A 20,848-nucleotide genomic window follows, 5' to 3' on the forward strand; every position below is an offset into this window, starting at 1 on the left:
AATTAATCAGTAAAATAGTTTAGCAACTTGACTCATGACTCACCAGCGAGATAATAACTCTGTGGTTCTTGAGGTAGATAAGGCTAGTTTCGCTATTAGTAGAGTACACTGCTGCCGTTAGAGACGCACAGACTCAGGTAGGCTAATTCACACATGCTGATTATTCTCTCTCTCTCTCTCTCTCTCTCTCTCTCTCTCTCAACTGCGTTAATAACTGTATCAACTGTATTATTCTGCTATCAAGGCTCAAGCCTCCATTACTAGTTCTGAAATGACGTTTTGGAATTTGCAATGGAGGCTTTGGATTAGATGCGTAGGAAATTAGTCCCACACACAAGAAGAAAGGGGGACAAAAACCTGACAAATGTCTTGAAATACAACATCAGACCAGTGTCTTGGGGTGTAGTAACCACAGTATAAGCAGAATAATTGACTCTTGAAGCAATTACCACCTCGGGTGTGAATTATTTTCTAAGAATTCCTTACATGCCAATGTCCTCTTAATTAAATTCGCTAAATAATAAGCAATTGTTTATGAAAATTATTTAAAAAAAACTCAGAAAGTTTTCTGTGATGGTTAGGTTTAGGGCTAGAAAATGTCATGAGTTCAGTATAAAAACCATTACGCCTATTGAATGTCCTCACAATGATGTTTATCAATGTGTGTGTGTGTGTGTGTGTTCTAATTTCACTGTTCATAACTGAAGAGATCCCATTACAGTGCAACAGCAAATACAATCAATACAAATCATAGCAGAAAAGTTAAATCCTAATGTGCATTTTCATAAGTTTTATACCTGCACATTCAAATGTCTCCTCAGAATGTCGTTATGAAGCCCAACAAGGCAATCAGAAACACAGACACGCTCATCGCACATCTTACGAACAATCTAAGAATGGATAGGCTCTGTCAAAACAACGTGAGGGAAAGATTAATCACAAAGTGTATTTTATAAGTCCAGTAAGGGAATGTGCCACCTGGTGGTCGGAAAGGTGACGCGCTATTTTCATTAAACTCCTCACCCAGTGACGCAAGTCTGCCGGTTTATGTGTTTTGTCACTGGAGCTGAAGAGTCCACTCCTTTCTTTCAGTTCTCAGACTAGAGGTGAGGAGACATTAACAGCCCTGTCGTCCTCGTTAGTGGCAACATTTCAACTAAATTTCCTTATTTCCTGAGCGCAGCTGTGAGGTGATGTGGAGTGTGCAGAGACTGATGAACGAGCCTCGATATCAACTGTGTGACAACTATCTACACAACACACCAACCACACCGACGGAAAGATGCAGGTATGGACGTCTAGTCAGTTTTAATGTCTCTAAATGGCATTATAAAGTTACAGTTAAACGTTTAAGATGAGTCAGTAGGCTATAGGGTGTTGTATGACCGATGCGCTTAATGTTCCCAAAATGAACAGAACTGATATTTGCGGTCGAAGAGTGAAGTATGATATGGATAAAATAGACCACTCGCTCTGTTTGGTCTCTGTTCATTTTTTTCTTTAGGTTACGTTACGTTAATTAACTTATGTGGGTGGTATGGATATTACAGCTAATAGCTTTAGTGTTAAAGCGCAGACACAGATTTAGTGTCTGCTTTGTGTCGCATCATTATCTACGCCTCTTTTTCTCATTCTCAGCCTCATGTGAACTCCAAATGATTGCCTCAGTTATACTTTGTATCGTTAAACGTGAGGCTGAAGATGTGATTTTCGAGTGGATGTTAATAATGCTGTGAAGAGCACCTGTGCATTGCATCAACAGGCTCCACAGGGACTGTAGTTCAGATAATTGCATGGCTTTTTATAGGCTATGCATTAATACGAGTTTAAATTAACAATTAATTATGTTTGTTCGTCTATAATTGAGTGTTTGACATTTTTGCTGTGGATCTTGTTTGACATATTTTTCCACTCATCCTTTTTCCTCCTACAATATTTTTTTTCTTTATTCTTTGTTGGTTAACAGTTGTTTTTTTTAAACCCGCTTCAGAGCTTTGGTGCCTTTTGTTGTTGTTGTTTGGGTACAAGTTTTTACCTGTTGCAACAACCATATTTTTCAGAGTCAGAGCTTGGGTGTTTTCTCACTCCTCATTTTCGCTCAGACTGGGTTTCTCTCGCTTGTGAGTGGGGAGCGTGAAATTAAAAACCCGGAGTGGAGCTGGAGCTGAGTGATTATTACTAAGGCTTTTAATGGCTCCGATCTACTATATGGCTTCTTGTGGAACTACTTTAGGGGCCATTTACACAACACCGTTTTCAACTAAAAATTTAAAAATTGTATGCGTTTTAGTCGTTCATTTATACAACAATGCCATTTTGGTGGTCTGAAAACGCAAACTTTTGAAAGCGAGTTTTTGAAACAACGTCTCCATGTAAACAACAAAAACACTAATCTATGAAAACTATGACATCATGCACATGCGCATTACATGTTCAGTCTGTAGTGTTTCATCGCCAGCAGAATACAGAATACACATCGTTTTCACAGATTTATATGAATGGGGATCATTTTGACAATGGTCATCTGTACGTGGAAAACTCAGTGTAAAACTTCTCAGTTTTAACCATATCATTGTCTTGTAAACATACCCAAAAACACGAACCTATGAAAATGATGACGTCATGCACATGCGCATTACATGTTCAGTCTATGGTGTTACATCAACCATATCGTTGTCGTGTAAACATACCCAAAAACGCTAATCTGTGAAAACGATGACTTCACGCACATGCGTATTACATGTTCAGTCTATAGTGTTTCATCGCCATCTAATGGCCTGCCAGCAGAATACAGCGTTTTTAGTCGTTTTCACGGATTTGTATGAATGGGAATCGTTTTGACAATGGTCATCTGTATGCAGAAAACTCACTGGAAATCGTCTCCATTTTAACCATATCGTTGTCATGTAAACATACCCAAAAACGCGAATCTGTGAAAATGATGACGTCATGCACATGCGCATCACATGTTCAGTCTATAGTGTTTCATCGCCATCTAATGACCTGCCAGCAGAATACAGCATTTTTAGTCGTTTTCACAGATTTGTATGAATGGGGATCATTTTGACAATGGTCATCTGTACGTGGAAAACTCAATGGAGAACTTCTCTGTTTTAAGCATATCGTTGTCGTGTAAACGTACCCAAAAACGCAAATCTATGAAAATGATAACGTCATGCACATGCGCATTACATGTTCAGTCTATAGTGTTTCATCGCCATCTAATGGCCTGCCTGCAAAATACAGCATTTTTATTCATTTTCTAAAATGAATAAAAACGTCTCCGTTTTAACCATATCGTTGTCGTGTAAACATACCCAAAAACGCGAATCTGTGAAAACGATGACGTCAAGCACATGCGTATTACATGTTCAGTCTATAGTGTTTCATCGCTATCTAATGGCCTGCCAGCAGAATACAGCGTTTTTAGTCGTTTTCACGGATTTGTATGAATGGGCATCGTTTTGACAATGGTCGTCTGTACGCGGAAAACTCAATGGAGATCTTCTCTGTTTTAAGCATATCGTTGTCGTGTAAACGTACCCAAAAACGCAAATCTATGAAAATGATGACTTCATGCACATGCGCATTACATGTTCAGTCTATAGTGTTTCATCGCCATCTAATGGCCTGCCAGCAGAATACAGCGTTTTTAGTCGTTTTAACTGATTTGTATGAATGGGAATCATTTTGACAATGGTCATCTGTATGCAGAAAACTCACTGGAAATCGTCTCCATTTTAACCATATCGTTGTCATGTAAACGTACCCAAAAACGCGAATCTGTGAAAATGATGACGTCATGCACATGCGCATCACATGTTCAGTCTATAGTGTTTCATCGCCATCTAATGACCTGCCAGCAGAATACAGCATTTTTAGTCGTTTTCACAGATTTGTATGAATGGGGATCATTTTGACAATGGTCATCTGTACGTGGAAAACTCAATGGAAAACTTCTCCATTTTAACCATATCGTTGTCTTGTAAACATACCCAAAAACACGAATCTATGAAAACGATGACTTCATGCACATGTGCATTACATGTTCAGTCTATAGTGTTACATCGCCATCTAATGGCCTGGCAGCAGAATACAGCGTTTTTAGTCGTTTTCACAGATTTGTATGAATGGGGATTGTTTTGACAATGGTCGTCTGTACGCGGAGAGCTAAATGGAAAACTTCTCAGTTTTAACCATATCGTTGTTGTGTAACCATACCCTTAATTGGCAGAGAAGAAATATACAAATTAACTGGCCGTTTTTTTGTCTGAAACATACGTTAATTGATATTAATTACATTGTTGAAGTGTATAATTGTAGAACTGTTGTAATCTGTGAAAACGATGACGTCAAACACATGCGCATTACATATTCAGTCTATAGTGTTTCATCGCCATCTAATGACCTGGCAGCAGAATACAGCATTTTTATTCGTTTTCATGGATTTGTATGAATGGGGATCGTTTTGACAATGGTCGTCTGTACGCTGAAAACTCAATGGAGAACTTCTCTGTTTTAAGCATATCGTTGTCGTGTAAACGTACCCAAAAACGCAAATCTATGAAAATGATAACGTCATGCACATGCGCATTACATGTTCAGTCTATAGTGTTTCATCGCCATCTAATGGCCTGCCTGCAAAATACAGCATTTTTATTCATTTTCTAAAATGAATAAAAACGTCTCCGTTTTAACCATATCGTTGTCGTGTAAACATACCCAAAAACGCGAATCTGTGAAAACGATGACGTCAAGCACATGCGTATTACATGTTCAGTCTATAGTGTTTCATCGCTATCTAATGGCCTGCCAGCAGAATACAGCGTTTTTAGTCGTTTTCACGGATTTGTATGAATGGGCATCGTTTTGACAATGGTCGTCTGTACGCGGAAAACTCAATGGAGATCTTCTCTGTTTTAAGCATATCGTTGTCGTGTAAACGTACCCAAAAACGCAAATCTATGAAAATGATGACTTCATGCACATGCGCATTACATGTTCAGTCTATAGTGTTTCATCGCCATCTAATGGCCTGCCAGCAGAATACAGCATTTTTAGTCGTTTTCACAGATTTGTATGAATGGGGATCATTTTGACAATGGTCATCTGTACGTGGAAAACTCAATGGAAAACTTCTCCATTTTAACCATATCGTTGTCTTGTAAACATACCCAAAAACACGAATCTATGAAAACGATGACTTCATGCACATGTGCATTACATGTTCAGTCTATAGTGTTACATCGCCATCTAATGGCCTGGCAGCAGAATACAGCGTTTTTAGTCGTTTTCACAGATTTGTATGAATGGGGATTGTTTTGACAATGGTCGTCTGTACGCGGAGAGCTAAATGGAAAACTTCTCAGTTTTAACCATATCGTTGTTGTGTAACCATACCCTTAATTGGCAGAGAAGAAATATACAAATTAACTGGCCGTTTTTTTGTCTGAAACATACGTTAATTGATATTAATTACATTGTTGAAGTGTATAATTGTAGAACTGTTGTAATCTGTGAAAACGATGACGTCAAACACATGCGCATTACATATTCAGTCTATAGTGTTTCATCGCCATCTAATGACCTGGCAGCATTACATACAGCATTTTTATTCGTTTTCATGGATTTGTATGAATGGGGATCGTTTTGACAATGGTCGTCTGTACGCTGAAAACTCAATGGAGAACTTCTCTGTTTTAAGCATATCGTTGTCGTGTAAACGTAACCAAAAACGCAAATCTATGAAAATGATAACGTCATGCACATGCGCATTACATGTTCAGTCTATAGTGTTTCATCGCCATCTAATGGCCTGCCTGCAAAATACAGCATTTTTATTCATTTTCTAAAATGAATAAAAACGTCTCCGTTTTAACCATATCGTTGTCGTGTAAACATACCCAAAAACGCGAATCTATGAAAATGATGACTTCATGCACATGCGCATTACATGTTCAGTCTATAGTGTTTCATCGCTATCTAATGGCCTGCCAGCAGAATACAGCGTTTTTAGTCGTTTTAACTGATTTGTATGAATGGGCATCGTTTTGACAATGGTCGTCTGTATGCGGAAAACTCAATGGAGAACTTCTCTGTTTTAAGCATATCGTTGTCGTGTAAACGTACCCAAAAACGCAAATCTATGAAAATGATGACTTCATGCACATGCGCATTACATGTTCAGTCTATAGTGTTTCATCGCCATCTAATGGCCTGCCAGCAGAATACAGCATTTTTATTCGTTTTCATGGATTTGTATGAATGGGGATCGTTTTGACAATGGTCGTCTGTATGCAGAAAACTCACTGGAAATCGTCTCCGTTTTAACCATATCGTTGTCGTGTAAACGTACCCAAAAACGTGAATCTGTGAAAACGAGGACTTCACGCACATGCGCATCACATGTTCAGTCTATAGTGTTTCATTGCCATCTAATGGCCTGCCAGCAGAATACAGCGTTTTGTCGTTTTAACTGATTTGTATGAATGGGAATCATTTTGACAATGGTCGTCTGTATGCAGAAAACTCACTGGAAATCGTCTCCGTTTTAACCATATCGTTGTCGTGTAAACGTACCCAAAAACGTGAATCTGTGAAAATGATGACGTCATGCACATGCGCATTACATGTCAGTCTATAGTGTTTCATCATCGCTATCTAATGGCCTGGCAGCAGAATACAACGTTTCTAGTCGTTTTCTCAGATTTTTATGAATGGATATTGTTTTGACAATGGTCGTCTGTACATGGAAAACTCCTCCGTTTTAAGCATATCGTTGTTGTGTAAATGTACCCTTAATTGGCAGAGAAGAAATATACAATTTAACTGGCCAATTTTTGTCTGAAACATACATTAATTGATATTAATTACATTGTTGAAGTGTATAATTGTAGAACGGTTGTATAATGGAAATGTTGCATCAGATTCATTTCTGTGGTCTGGCAGTTATTTTACTGTTCTAAATGTATTTATGTTATAGATATTATTGTCAAGGGTTCATCTGTGCATATGCTGCTTTTTACAAATTGCATTGACCATGAGGCTTATGTCATAACTGCATCTTCTAGTGAAAACAGCAGACTTCTCTCTGAAAATGTATGCAGGATTTCTCCACTCCACCCCTGCAAGCTTGTGTTTACCTGCCTCCATTTTTGACCAATGGATAGAATTCCCACCCTGCATTTTTTTTTTTCGATCCTTCACACTCGGATGTACATCACAGTATGGAAGAAAAGATCTGTCGACACTTCCGTTTCATTGCAATTCATTGTGATTACCTGCAGCCTTGTGCCTACAGCATAATCACAGCCATGCTGATATTTAGGACAACAGCAATCTTGGTCACATGATATTGCTTAAATATTTTTTCCACAGAGACCTTTTTCTCCCTTTTAAAATCTATTTCTCGATTAACCTCTTCGTGTCATTTAACAGATTCAATTGAAGTGAATTGATTGCGCTTAGCTGGACGGAGAATAGAGGAGTTATTGAAGTGCTTGTGACTCAAGTTCCCTTGAGGCAATTTACTTTCGTGTCCATCACCCCCGTGAAAATTGATGCGTGGAGGTGCGATTGGAAGATTGCTGTCGCTATGTGTGATTACACCCAAGGCAGTCAGCCTTCACACGTTTCCAGCATGGAAAAGTTGTATAGTTCTTCAAAAAAAAAAAAAGGAAAGAATTTAATTAATTATATTCATTTTGGTTATTTCCTGTTTAAGCACAGGAAAGGCAATATTCTGTACTCTGTAAAATAATAGCCTACAGTTTACTCTATAAACGTATGGCAACAAATGACATACTATATTTAGAATTCAGCTCCTTAAATGTGAATAATTCTGCTTATAATTACTATTAATCATGCTTATTAATAGTAATTATAACCTTTATACTGTGCTTATTTTGTACATCTCATTTTTCTATGTACAAGTGACCAAGAGCCAAGTGTTTGGTGTTTACTTCACATGGACACTCACCACACAAACACTCATGAAATAAAAATCATTAATTTAATACTTTAAAATACTCAAAGACGTTAACACTTGGTTCGCGAAAACATGACAAGGGTAACAATTAACTGTTCATATTGGAACAAATCCATTCTGGCAAGAGGTTACTAAACATGACAATAAAATCAACAACAACAGAAATTAAGACAGTCACACAATATTTGTTTATACTCTAGTGCATACTGGGAGGAGAACAGATGTTCTGAACTACAAAACTATTGCTGGAAACCAGATTGTGAGCAAAAGTAACATTGAGACAGGCAATGCATGTAAATTCAAGATTTTTTTTTTTGCAAATTATACTTAGTAGTTGTTAGTAAAAGAAATGTAGATTTTATTTCAAATGCCTTTATATTATGTTCAACTGTGGTTAAATAAATAAATAAAATAAAAAACAAGTCCCCCTGTGGTGAAAATTAAGTTTTTAATGTTGTTTATATGTCTATGTGGTGTTCTTAATATTCTTTAAGACAAATAGAGAAGCCAGATTATCCCGGTATATTTTTTCTGTTTATATAAAAATCAGGTAGATTTAGCAAATATAGTGGGTATATGGTGTATATTACGATATTTTGATGAACTATATGCCTTTGTCCACTGACGTTCTGAGTTGTTCAAGGCGTTTCAAAGGATACTGATTTTTGGAAGGCAGACCCAGATGGCAGAGGGGATCATGGTTTGTGTAACATTAGCAACACATTATTATCAGCTGTTTCATAATGCAGTCAAGCAAAAGGCTAATCACATTAATTACCGTTATGTGTCTGACGTTGCAAAGAGCGATACCATTGTGCAGCGTTTACCTCAGTAAGATGACCGAGTGGATCGCTGAGCTTGTGCGAGTGAGTGGAGGCGGGGCTAATTAGCATAATCATAGATCTGTGTATACTAAATGAAGCAAGGGTGTAGAGTTACATTCAAATTATTTTAAGGCATGAAGAATTTTTTTTCACAGGAAAAAAAGTTTAAATATGTAATTTTGGTGCTCAAAGATGACTTTTAAGGGATAAAATTATTGATTACAGGGGAGCTTTAAATATAGTTTATGTATTATAAATTTTCATGAAATCTGCACAAGCACAGAATCAATTTCACAGCCTGAACGATTAACTCGACTGAAGAATCAGTGTTGGGGTTTTTAAAGGAGTGTTTTAGATCACTTAGACTCCTTAAGAGAACTGATTTTGGGTCAGCTGTTGGGTAGTTGATGTAGTCAGCTTCTCTTGACTGACATTATGTTGTACACCCCTGTCCATGGTGCTGAAACCTGTAGTTTGTTTCTTTTACAGATGTGACGCCGCTTCTGCTGTAATAGACTCTACCTGCGATTTGAGGATTGTAATGTGAGTCCAGGTGCAGTACTGTAATTTTATGCTGGTGGAGAGGAGTGAGATGCTTCACTCGGCTGCCATGACAACAGGACTTTTCTTTGTTACTTGGCTCTTGTATACAAGCGCACGAGGTAATCCCATTGTATCGGTGCCGGAGGGTGGGGAGAAAGAGCGTTTGGAGCGTGTTCTGACCCAGGCCAAGGAGGGTGCTCTGAGCCCTGGTGCAAGGCAGCGTTTGGAGGAGCTGAGTAATCTTGAATTGGAGGGGATCAAGGGCGTGAACAGATCTAGTGTTAGCAGGACCCGACCTAACTCAAGCCCCTTGAGACGTGGGTCCAAACTGCAGGGTAAGACCCTCGAAGCCTGGGGTGAGCAAGAATCACTCAAGCAAACTGAAGAGACTCTTACAGAAGAGGCCAACGCCTCCCTTGATGCGACTGATGAGTACGCATATCCCGATTACAGGGGTAAAGGCTGCATGGACGAGACAGGGTTTGTGTTCGCTATCGGGGAGAAATTCACCCCAGGACCCTCCACCTGCCCCTGCTTGTGCACAGATGAAGGTCCTCTGTGCGCCCAACCAGAGTGTCCAAAACTTCATCCGCGTTGCCTGCGTGTTGACACCAGCCAGTGCTGCCCACAGTGCAAAGAGAAGAAAAATTACTGTGAATTTCGAGGAAAGGTCTACTCATCTCTGGAGGAGTTTAAGGTTAGAGCAACACATTACATGAGTCATTATCCATTCCAGATGCCATCTTTAAAGGATTAGTTCACTTCAGAATTAAAATTTCCTGATAATTTACTCACACCCATGTCATCAAGGATGCTTATATCTTTCTTTCTTGAGTCAAAAAGAAATTAAGGTCATTGAGGAAAACATTCCAGGATTTTTCTCCATATAGTGGACTTCAGTGGGGTTCACAGGGTTGAAGGTCCAAATTGCAGCTTAAATGCAGCTTCAAAGGGCTCTACAAGATCCCAGCCGAGGAACATGGTGAAAATGTTCAGTCATTTTCGAAAAAAATTAAAATGATATACTTTTTAACCACAAATGCGCTTCTTGCACTAGCTCTGCGATGCGCCACTTATTACATAATCACGTTGGAAAGGTCATGCGTGACATAAACGGAAGTACCGAGCAAGTGTTTAAAAAGCGAACATGCAAAGTCAAACAGCCTTTACAAAAAAAAGTAAAACAACAATGTCGGATGATTTTGAAGTTGGAGTAGAAAATGTGATGGAGTTTTTCGCCCTACTGCAGTACTTCTGCCTACTTATATAATAATATAATACTATATAAAAAGTATATAATTTTTTTTTTTTTTTTAGATAAGGCCCTTATTCCTCGACTGGGATTGTGTAGAGCCCTTTGAAGCTGCATTTAAACTGAAATTTGGACCTTCGACCTGTTGGTAGCCGTTGAATATTTTCCTCAGAAACCATAATTTCTTTTTGACTGAAGAAAGAAAGACATAAACATATTTTGGATGAAATGGGGATGAGTAAATTATCAGGAAATGTGAATTCTGAAGTTAACTAATCCTTTAACTAGGTTTATTCTTCTCTTTTATCTGTGTTCAACAGTGTCAGGAGTGCTAGAGTGACCTTTATTTTATTGCAGATTATGTGAGGACTTTGAGTTTAGATCTTTACCCCTATGAATCCCTGTTCATTATTGAGTGGGATTGAATTTCTGTGGTCCAGTGGAGTTTTCTGTCCAGTTGAAGAAATCTAATGTGTGCACATCATGTCTTGATTATGTATTGATTCCAGCAAGCCAAAAATGAGATTTCAAAATTGCACATTTTTTCATTTTTAATCCATCACTCTTCCTCAGCCTGAGCCTTTCCCCCGGGAAGAGTCTCGCAATAAAATAAAATGCAGTTTTTTCCTGCATTTTATACTGTGAAAGTGTGAAGAGTTCAATTATTATGCGAAACTAATGGTGACTTATCTTGCTTAGGCTGTGTTATGTAAAAGAAGAAGGCAGGCATTTTTTCTGTAAGGCCCTATTATGATGCTCTCTAATTCCGCCTTTAGTGAAAAACGCTTGTCATCAGTTTTCAGTTAGCAGCAGGTGCACAAATGATTCTTTTTGAACTGCATGTCTCACCTCACAGTGTAGCCAAAGCCATTAGCTGCTTCTACAGCTTATGCTCTTGATTCAATTTTCATTGGTTCCTCCCCCTGTGACATTGGAGTCCTTATCCAAAGCACCTGAGCTTTATGGTAAGCAAGCAGTGAGATTTATTAATGCAGAAGTCAGCATAAGTGCTTTTCACAAAGAGTGGTAATGACCAAGCACTGAATTTATTGGTTCTGCTCAGCTGTACCTAATGCATATGCAGAATGCAAAGGAAACAATTAAACCCTTGGCAGAAAGAAATGAGTCCGGTATCATATCTGTTTAGTCCCACAATGTGGGTTTCTCAGGGGGAGCTGCTGAACGAATCCTTACTTGCCACTGTTGAACTTTTCAATTTTAGAAACCCCTTGTGAATTTTTATTTTCCATCACAATTGGAGGTGACACATTGTCCTCTGTTTGATTTGATAAAGATTGTCTCAGGAGATACTGTGTGCAGAAGGTTCTTTTCACACAAATGCTAATGCAAGAAAAGTCCTTTGTACTTTATGCTTGGTAGCAGAGAAAAAGCAGTGAGCAAAACTGATCGGTTTGTTCATATATACTGTATGTGATTTCTGGGACATCTGTAGAGTCACATGAATGCTTCAGAAATCCACTGTGTGACAAGACTCTGAATTTATCACATGAATACAGTTCGGTTTAGCTTCATAAAAATGCATATGGGCACTTTTGGTGCTGTGGATTTTTAAAACCATTTTTAAATTCGCTAGTTTAATTTGGCTTTTAACAATCTCCAAAAGTATATACACATGAATCACAGCAGAATTATAGCATTTCTCTGTTCCATCCCTGATGGAAATGACATTTAAATGTGCCCTCGAATGAAAAATTTAATTTATCTTGGCATAGTCAAATAACAAGAGTTCAGTACATGGAAATGACATACAGTGAGTCTCAAACGCCATTGTTTCCTCCTCCTTATATAAATCTCATTTGTTTAAAAGACCTCCGAAGAACAGGCGAATCTCAACATAACACAGACTGTTACGTAACAGTCGGGGTGTACGCCCCCAATATTTGCATATGCCAGCCCATGTTCCCAACATTATGAAAGGCATTAGACAAGGGCAGGCAGTATTAACGTCTGGATGTGCACAGCTGAATCAACAGACTAGGTAAGCAAGCAAGAACAATAGCGAAAAATGGCAGATGGAGCAATAATAACTGACATGATCCATGATATCATGATATTTTTAGTGATATTTGTAAATTGTGTTTCTAAATGTTTCGTTAGCATGTTGCTAATGTACTGTTAAAAGTGGTTAAAGTTACCATCGTTTCTTACTGTATTCACGGAGACAAGAGCCGTCGCTATTTTCATTATTAAACACTAGCAGTCTGTATAATTCATAAACACAACTTCATTCTTTATAAATCTCTCCAACAGTGTAGCATTAGCCATTAGCCACGGAGCACAGCCTCAAATACATTCAGAATCAAATGTAAACAATATAACAGTATACAATGCTCACATAATCTGACGCATGCATGCCGCATGCATGACGAACACTTTGTAAAGATCCATTTGAGGGTTATATTAGCTGTGTAAACTTTGTTTATGCACTGTTCAAGGCAAGCGCGAGCTCCGTGGGCGGAGAGCACGAGATTTAAAGGGCCGGTAGCCTTGAATCGCCTCATTTATAATGATGCCCCAAAATAGGCAGTTAAAAAAATTAATAAAAAAAAATCGATGGGGTATTTTGAGCTGAAACTTCACAGACACATTCAGGAGACACCTTAGACTTATATTACATCTTTTTTTTAAAAGTTCTAGGGCACTAGGGCACCTTTAAAACATTTGTAGAATAAAATGACAAACTCTTTCTGTTAGGCTAATTTTATGGCTTGCTTTTTATGTAAATATAAGTAAATACAGACAATTAAAATACTTCCACAATTTTTGCATACTTTGACAAAATACAACTTAAGTGAAAATTATGCACAGTAAAGATATTATATTTATTATGATATTTACCTGGATTTTGTAAGTTTTTTTCACACGTTGAAAATCATTTTATCTTAAAGCTGCTGTCCGTACATTTTTTTTGGTTGAAAATGATCCAAAATCAATTTCAGTGTCCAAAACTACCTCCTTACCTTAGCCCAATTCACAGCGGTAAGCTTGTAATAATGTTTTCTAATTCGAGTGGTACTGGTAGGTTTCTGGGGGAAACTCGAGCATGCTGCTGTTGGTCTTGGCGTCTGTAGTGATTTTTACTTTGTCCATTCAAGGACGCAAAGTAAAATAGGGATTGGTACTCATGTCACCGGCAACGTTGTGATTTTGGATCACACGTCTCTTAAGGTGTGGTTATGAGTACGTCAAATGACTACCCCCCCCCCCCCCCCTTTCCTAGTTCAGGGCACCAGTCAAGGTCTTTTACCTTGGCAGTATGACAACACTTTCAACAGGGGCTTTTCATTCATTTAGAATTAATGTAAATTTGTCAGCTGATCTATTTGAAAATTTGGTGAGATTGCTAACTTGTGGAGCCTCTTCTGTATTATCAGCACAAAGAAGACACAAGTGTCATAAAATTTTATTAACAAAAAGACAAACAAGAATAAATATAGCTGCGAGCAGCGATGGCGGGCCCAAGCCCGGTGGCACCGCCACCCCGGTGGCTTCAGGGCAACTGTGCACAGCGGGCAACAGGCACTTAAAACGGTTAAACATCAAAGGACTATGTCAAATTCACTCCACATTTACTGCACTACAAGGTGCCGTTATAGAGCCCCTCCTCCCTGCCCATTTTCAAAGGATTACATGTGCCAAGTTTTAACATTATTCTGATGAATTTTGAAGCAAATCAGGTAAAAATAAGAGGGTGATCTCAATGTATGCTGAAAGTGACACATTTTCTGCTTCCAGTTGGTGGCGCTATGACTTTGAATCACAATAGTCAAATCCATGTGATCAGCCTTGTACAACGAAGACTAAGCCAAAGTTTCATCAAAATCAGTTAATGTATGCAGAAGTTATAACACTTTGTTTCCCTTTTCTTGCCATAAATTCGTTGCCTCGCCACGGCCAAACCGTTTGAGATATCCAAAATCCGTTTGCAATTAAACAACTTCAATGTGTTAGCAACAAGTTAAAAAAAGCTTGGTGTAAATTGGATAAACCCTGTAGGAGTAGTAGTATAAAATTCATAGCCTGTTTTTTCAAAAAATTAACATTCAAACCAAAATAGCTGACTTCCTGTTGGTCGGAGCTAATGAATGTAAATTAGAAAATTGTCCGGCTTGATGAGAATAATATGTGTACCGAGTTTGGTGACTGTAGGAAAAACTAACCCCCCCACTTTTGTCAAAAGGTGGTGCTACTGAGCCCCTCCACCACGCCCATTTCTATGGCTTTGTCCATGTCTACTGGTTGACAATATTGATGTGTGTGTCGAGTTTCATGCAATTTGAAGCATGTTAAGAGCCTCAAAAACACTCAAGAATATTATTACAGTTTGACCTGTTGCCATGGCAACAATATTTCAAATATCAAAAATCCTGTCATAGGTCTACATCTGCTGTGTATTGACATTACACTGATGAAGTTTGAAGCAAATCAGGTAAAAATAAGAGGGTGATCTCAAAGCATTTTAAAAGTGATACACTTCTTGCTGCCATTTGGTGGCGCTATAACTTTGACTCACAATAGTTACATCCATGTGATCAGACTACTACAACCAACACACTCCTGAAGTTTCATAAACATCAATCAATGTATGCAGAAGTTATAACACATTTCCTGTTTCCCTTTTCTCGCCATAAATTCGTTGCCTCGCCACGGCCAAACCGTTTGAGATATCCAAAATCCGTTTGCAATTAAACAACTTCAATGTGTTCGCAACAAGTTAAAAAAGCTTGGTGTAAATTGGATAAACCCTGTAGGAGTAGTAGTATAAAATTCATAGCCTGTTTTTTCAAAAAATTAACATTCAAACCAAAATAGCTGACTTCCTGTTGGTCGGAGCTAATGAATGTAAATTAGAAAATTGTCCGGCTTGATGAGAATAATATGTGTACCGAGTTTGGTGACTGTAGGAAAAACTAACCCCCACTTTTGTCAAAAGGTGGCGCTACTGAGCCCCTCCACCACGCCCATTTCTATGGCTTTGTCCATGTCTACTGGTTGACAATATTGATGTGTGTGTCGAGTTTCATGCAATTTGAAGCATGTTAAGAGCCTCAAAAACACTCAAGAATATTATTACAGTTTGACCTGTTGCCATGGCAACAATATTTCAAATATCAAAAATCCTGTCATAGGTCTACATCTGCTGTGTATTGACATTACACTGATGAAGTTTGAAGCAAATCAGGTAAAAATAAGAGGGTGATCTCAAAACATTTCAAAAAGTGATACACTTCCTGCTGCCAGTTGGTGGCGCTATAACTTTGACTCACAATAGTCACATCCATGTGATCAGACTCCTATAACGAACACACTCGTGAAGTTTCATAAAGATCAATATATGTATTAAGACGTTATAACACATTTCCTGTTTCCTTTTTCTCGCCATAAATTCGTTGCCTCGCCACGGCCAAACCGTTCGAGATATCAAAAATCCCCTGGCAATTTTTAATCATCAGTGTCTTGACTTCATGCTGACCGAGTTTGGTGGCGATCGGATTAATCGTCTAGGAGGAGTATATCAAATTCCAGAGCATGCGTTTTTCAAACAACCCTTAATAGCTGACTTCCTGTTGGCGTGGCGATTAACTTAGAGCGCGAAAGTTGTTCGGCCCGATGAGGTCTATATGTGTACCGAGTTTCATACTAATACGTGCAAGCGTGTTTAATATATGGACCAAATTTTCAGACTTTTTTCAAGGGGGCGCTGTCGAGCCCCCCTGCCACGCCCGGGTACCAGCCTCTCCGGCGTCCTAATGGCCGCGGATTCCAATGTGTGTGCCAATTTTCAAGAGTTTTTGAGCATGTTAAGGCCCCCAAAAAGCCCCGGAAGACGGAAAAAAAAAAAAAATAAAAAAAAAAATAAATAAATAAATAAATATAGCTGCGAGCAGCGATGGCGGGCCCAAGCCCGGTGGCACCGCCACCCCGGTGGCTTCAGGGCAACTGTGGACAGCGGGCAATAGGCACTTAAAACGGTTAAACATCAAAGGACTATGTCAAATTCACTCCACATTTACTGCACTACAAGGTGCTGTTATAGAGCCCCTCCTCCCTGCCCATTTTCAAAGGATTACATGTGCCAAGTTTTAACATTATTCTGATGAATTTTGAAGCAAATCAGGTAAAAATAAGAGGGTGATCTCAATGTATGCTGAAAGTGACACATTTTCTGCTTCCAGTTGGTGGCGCTATGACTTTGAATCACAATAGTCAAATCCATGTGATCAGCCTTGTACAACGAAGACTAAGCCAAAGTTTCATCAAAATCAATTAATGTATGCAGAAGTTATAACACTTTGTTTCCCTTTTCTTGCCATAAATTCGTTGCCTCGCCACGGCCAAACCGTTTGAGATATCCAAAATCCGTTTGCAATTAAACAACTTCAATGTGTTAGCAACAAGTTAAAAAAAGCTTGGTGTAAATTGGATAAACCCTGTAGGAGTAGTAGTATAAAATTCATAGCCTGTTTTTTCAAAAAATTAACATTCAAACCAAAATAGCTGACTTCCTGTTGGTCGGAGCTAATGAATGTAAATTAGAAAATTGTCCGGCTTGCTGAGAATAATATGTGTACCGAGTTTGGTGACTGTAGGAAAAACTAACCCCCACTTTTGTCAAAAGGTGGCGCTACTGAGCCCCTCCACCACGCCCATTTCTATGGCTTTGTCCATGTCTACTGGTTGACAATATTGATGTGTGTGTCGAGTTTCATGCAATTTGAAGCATGTTAAGAGCCACAAAAACACTCAAGAATATTATTACAGTTTGACCTGTTGCCATGGCAACAATATTTCAAATATCAAAAATCCTGTCATAGGTCTACATCTGCTGTGTATTGACATTACACTGATGAAGTTTGAAGCAAATCAGGTAAAAATAAGAGGGTGATCTCAAAGCATTTTAAAAGTGATACACTTCTTGCTGCCATTTGGTGGCGCTATAACTTTGACTCACAATAGTTACATCCATGTGATCAGACTACTACAACCAACACACTCCTGAAGTTTCATAAACATCAATCAATGTATGCAGAAGTTATAACACATTTCCTGTTTCCCTTTTCTCGCCATAAATTCGTTGCCTCGCCACGGCCAAACCGTTTGAGATATCCAAAATCCGTTTGCAATTAAACAACTTCAATGTGTTCGCAACAAGTTAAAAAAAGCTTGGTGTAAATTGGATAAACCCTGTAGGAGTAGTAGTATAAAATTCATAGCCTGTTTTTTCAAAAAATTAACATTCAAACCAAAATAGCTGACTTCCTGTTGGTCGGAGCTAATGAATGTAAATTAGAAAATTGTCCGGCTTGATGAGAATAATATGTGTACCGAGTTTGGTGACTGTAGGAAAAACTAACCCCCACTTTTGTCAAAAGGTGGCGCTACTGAGCCCCTCCACCACGCCCATTTCTATGGCTTTGTCCATGTCTACTGGTTGACAATATTGATGTGTGTGTCGAGTTTCATGCAATTTGAAGCATGTTAAGAGCCTCAAAAACACTCAAGAATATTATTACAGTTTGACCTGTTGCCATGGCAACAATATTTCAAATATCAAAAATCCTGTCATAGGTCTACATCTGCTGTGTATTGACATTACACTGATGAAGTTTGAAGCAAATCAGGTAAAAATAAGAGGGTGATCTCAAAACATTTCAAAAAGTGATACACTTCCTGCTGCCATTTGGTGGCGCTATAACTTTGACTCACAATAGTCACATCCATGTGATCAGACTCCTATAACGAACACACTCGTGAAGTTTCATAAAGATCAATATATGTATTAAGACGTTATAACACATTTCCTGTTTCCTTTTTCTCGCCATAAATTCGTTGCCTCGCCACGGCCAAACCGTTCGAGATATCAAAAATCCCCTGGCAATTTTTAATCATCAGTGTCTTGACTTCATGCTGACCGAGTTTGGTGGCGATCGGATTAATCGTCTAGGAGGAGTATATCAAATTCCAGAGCATGCGTTTTTCAAACAACCCTTAATAGCTGACTTCCTGTTGGCGTGGCGATTAACTTAGAGCGCGAAAGTTGTTCGGCCCGATGAGGTCTATATGTGTACCGAGTTTCATACTAATACGTGCAAGCATGTTTAATATATGGACCAAATTTTCAGACTTTTTTCAAGGGGGCGCTGTCGAGCCCCCCTGCCACGCCCGGGTACCAGCCTCTCCGGCGTCCTAATGGCCGCGGATTCCAATGTGTGTGCCAATTTTCAAGAGTTTTTGAGCATGTTAAGGCCCCCAAAAAGCCCCGGAAGACGAAAAAAAAAAAAAAAAAAAAAAAAATAATAATAATCCTTAGAAGAACAAGAGGGCCCTGCGCGAATTTTCGCTTGGGCCCTAATAATCCTTAGAAGAACAAGAGGGCCCTGCGCGAATTTTCGCTTGGGCCCTAACTAGCACAACTACTAAATGAATACCATGAATGATAAAGGAAAAAAGTGCATAAGATACATAGAATACAAGTGATTAAGTTGGGTGTGGCAATTGAAGAGTTACGTTATCTTATGGAAAGATAAACTGTTTCTCTGAAAATAATAAGGTGGAGGACCTTATTATGCACCAAACAAATAAACGAAAGATTAATTGTTACTAAGTAACATCAGCTATATTACATCTAATGGGAATTAGGAAATTATATACTGATAATATACAACAATGCCAAGGTCTCTGGAAAGAGGTTTGGTTAAGTGATATTTACATTCCACGTGGTTGAGTCCGATGATGGTGACATCTTCCACTGGTTGTGCTGGATGACAATGCAGTGGGGAGAGGAGCCAGAATCTGTTTCAACAGTCTTGAACACGAAGCTCTGCGGGATGCTGGTCTCCTGGAGCACCAAAGGGTCCTAAAATCTGGGACACGCAGATGAGGCCCTGGTGTAGGTGCAGAAGGTCCTTAACAATCTAGAACATGCAGATGAAGGTTTGCTCTCCTGAGCTTAACCTTGTTGCAAATGTCGTTACTGTTTCGCTGGACAGAAACTCTGAATGTAGTGTTTGTTAATGTTTCTTTCCTCACAGGCGGGAGGCTCAGAATGTGATCATCTCTGTTGCTGCCTCACAAGCTGTAGACTCAGATCATGGGATCTGTGGTTGTCTCTCTGGACGAACCAGAGGCTCAGAATGGTGAATATATCTGTTATGTCTTCCCGATGGAGGGCAGATGCAGAATGGTATCTCTGTTGTGTCTTTCTCCTTTGATGGGCAGACTCAGAACAAGGTGTGTCTATTGAAAGGGTACCTTTATGAGGAGGAGTGCAATTTGGCGCTTCTTCATTCGAGTGATGTGATTGGCTGCTGGCATCAGAAGGGACGAACAAAACCCTTCTTTCCCCTGTGAAACTCATTTGCATAAAGCAAAAGTTGGGAGTCTTTACAGTGTCTTTAAAGTTTACCAATGCATTTCTCACTTATCAAACCACCACCAGAATACCTTTGGCAATATTCTAAACAAATAGAGACTAATTGTACATTAACAGCCGAATTTGCGTCAGATATTGTAATACAAATTGCGAGAATACTTATTTTTGTGAATAAGTATGAAATGGATGTGTAGTTTGCATCAGTTCTAAGGTTTTCAAACATAGTTTTGAATGGATTTGGATGGATCTTTGTGATCTCTCTTTGTTTCACCCATTGCTGCTAAGGTCCTGAGGAATTTTTAGTCTCCCGCCAACCTTAGGTTGTCTCTTAAGTAGTCTCTAGATGGGTGAAGGGGAGAAACTGCCTGTGGACCAATGAGAAGTCCTGTCCTTCCCAGGCTTGGTACAAGAGGTCTTCTTCTTGCCCTGTAAGAGGTGTCTGGATGTTGTCCTTACATCTTTATCTGATGGTGTTGGACAGTTTGTTTGTGTTAGTCCATCAAGATCCAATCAAATTGTAGCAAACCTCTGTCCGCTGTTATGGACAGAGAGGGGCCCGGCCATAAACTGGGCCCTGGAATGTGCTGTTCACTACACGTCATTATGTCACGTCTGTTTACATGAAGAAGGAGTCCCAGCTAGTAGGCTATATGGCATGTGAGGATGCTGCAGGTGGTGGATCATTTATAGCCTTTTCTCACAGCAGCGGGATAATTAAACTTACCATTTGATGGCGGATAGTAATCCAGAAATGTCCAAATGACAATAATCAGTGACTACTGGAGATTCACCCATAGTCAAAAGACTTCGGACTGAGGAGTGGCTACAGAAATTGAAATCTACATGTA

General features: G+C 39.0%; 1 protein-coding gene across 1 annotated transcript in view; it reads left to right on the forward strand.

Annotated features, from left to right (window-relative positions):
* Window positions 1-1,158: 1,158 nt before the first annotated feature.
* vwc2 (von Willebrand factor C domain containing 2) overlaps window positions 1,159-20,848 on the forward strand; it is a 41,107-nt gene continuing 21,417 nt past the window's right edge. The window contains exons 1-2 of the mRNA XM_067385140.1: window positions 1,159-1,288; window positions 9,301-10,051. Coding sequence (XP_067241241.1) covers window positions 9,383-10,051 — 669 coding nt within the window. The 5' untranslated portion in view covers window positions 1,159-1,288; window positions 9,301-9,382. The remainder of the gene's footprint in view (window positions 1,289-9,300; window positions 10,052-20,848) is intronic.

Source organism: Chanodichthys erythropterus, chromosome 5 (genome assembly GCF_024489055.1).
Source record: "Chanodichthys erythropterus isolate Z2021 chromosome 5, ASM2448905v1, whole genome shotgun sequence".
NCBI classification, from domain to species: Eukaryota; Metazoa; Chordata; class Actinopteri; order Cypriniformes; family Xenocyprididae; genus Chanodichthys; species Chanodichthys erythropterus.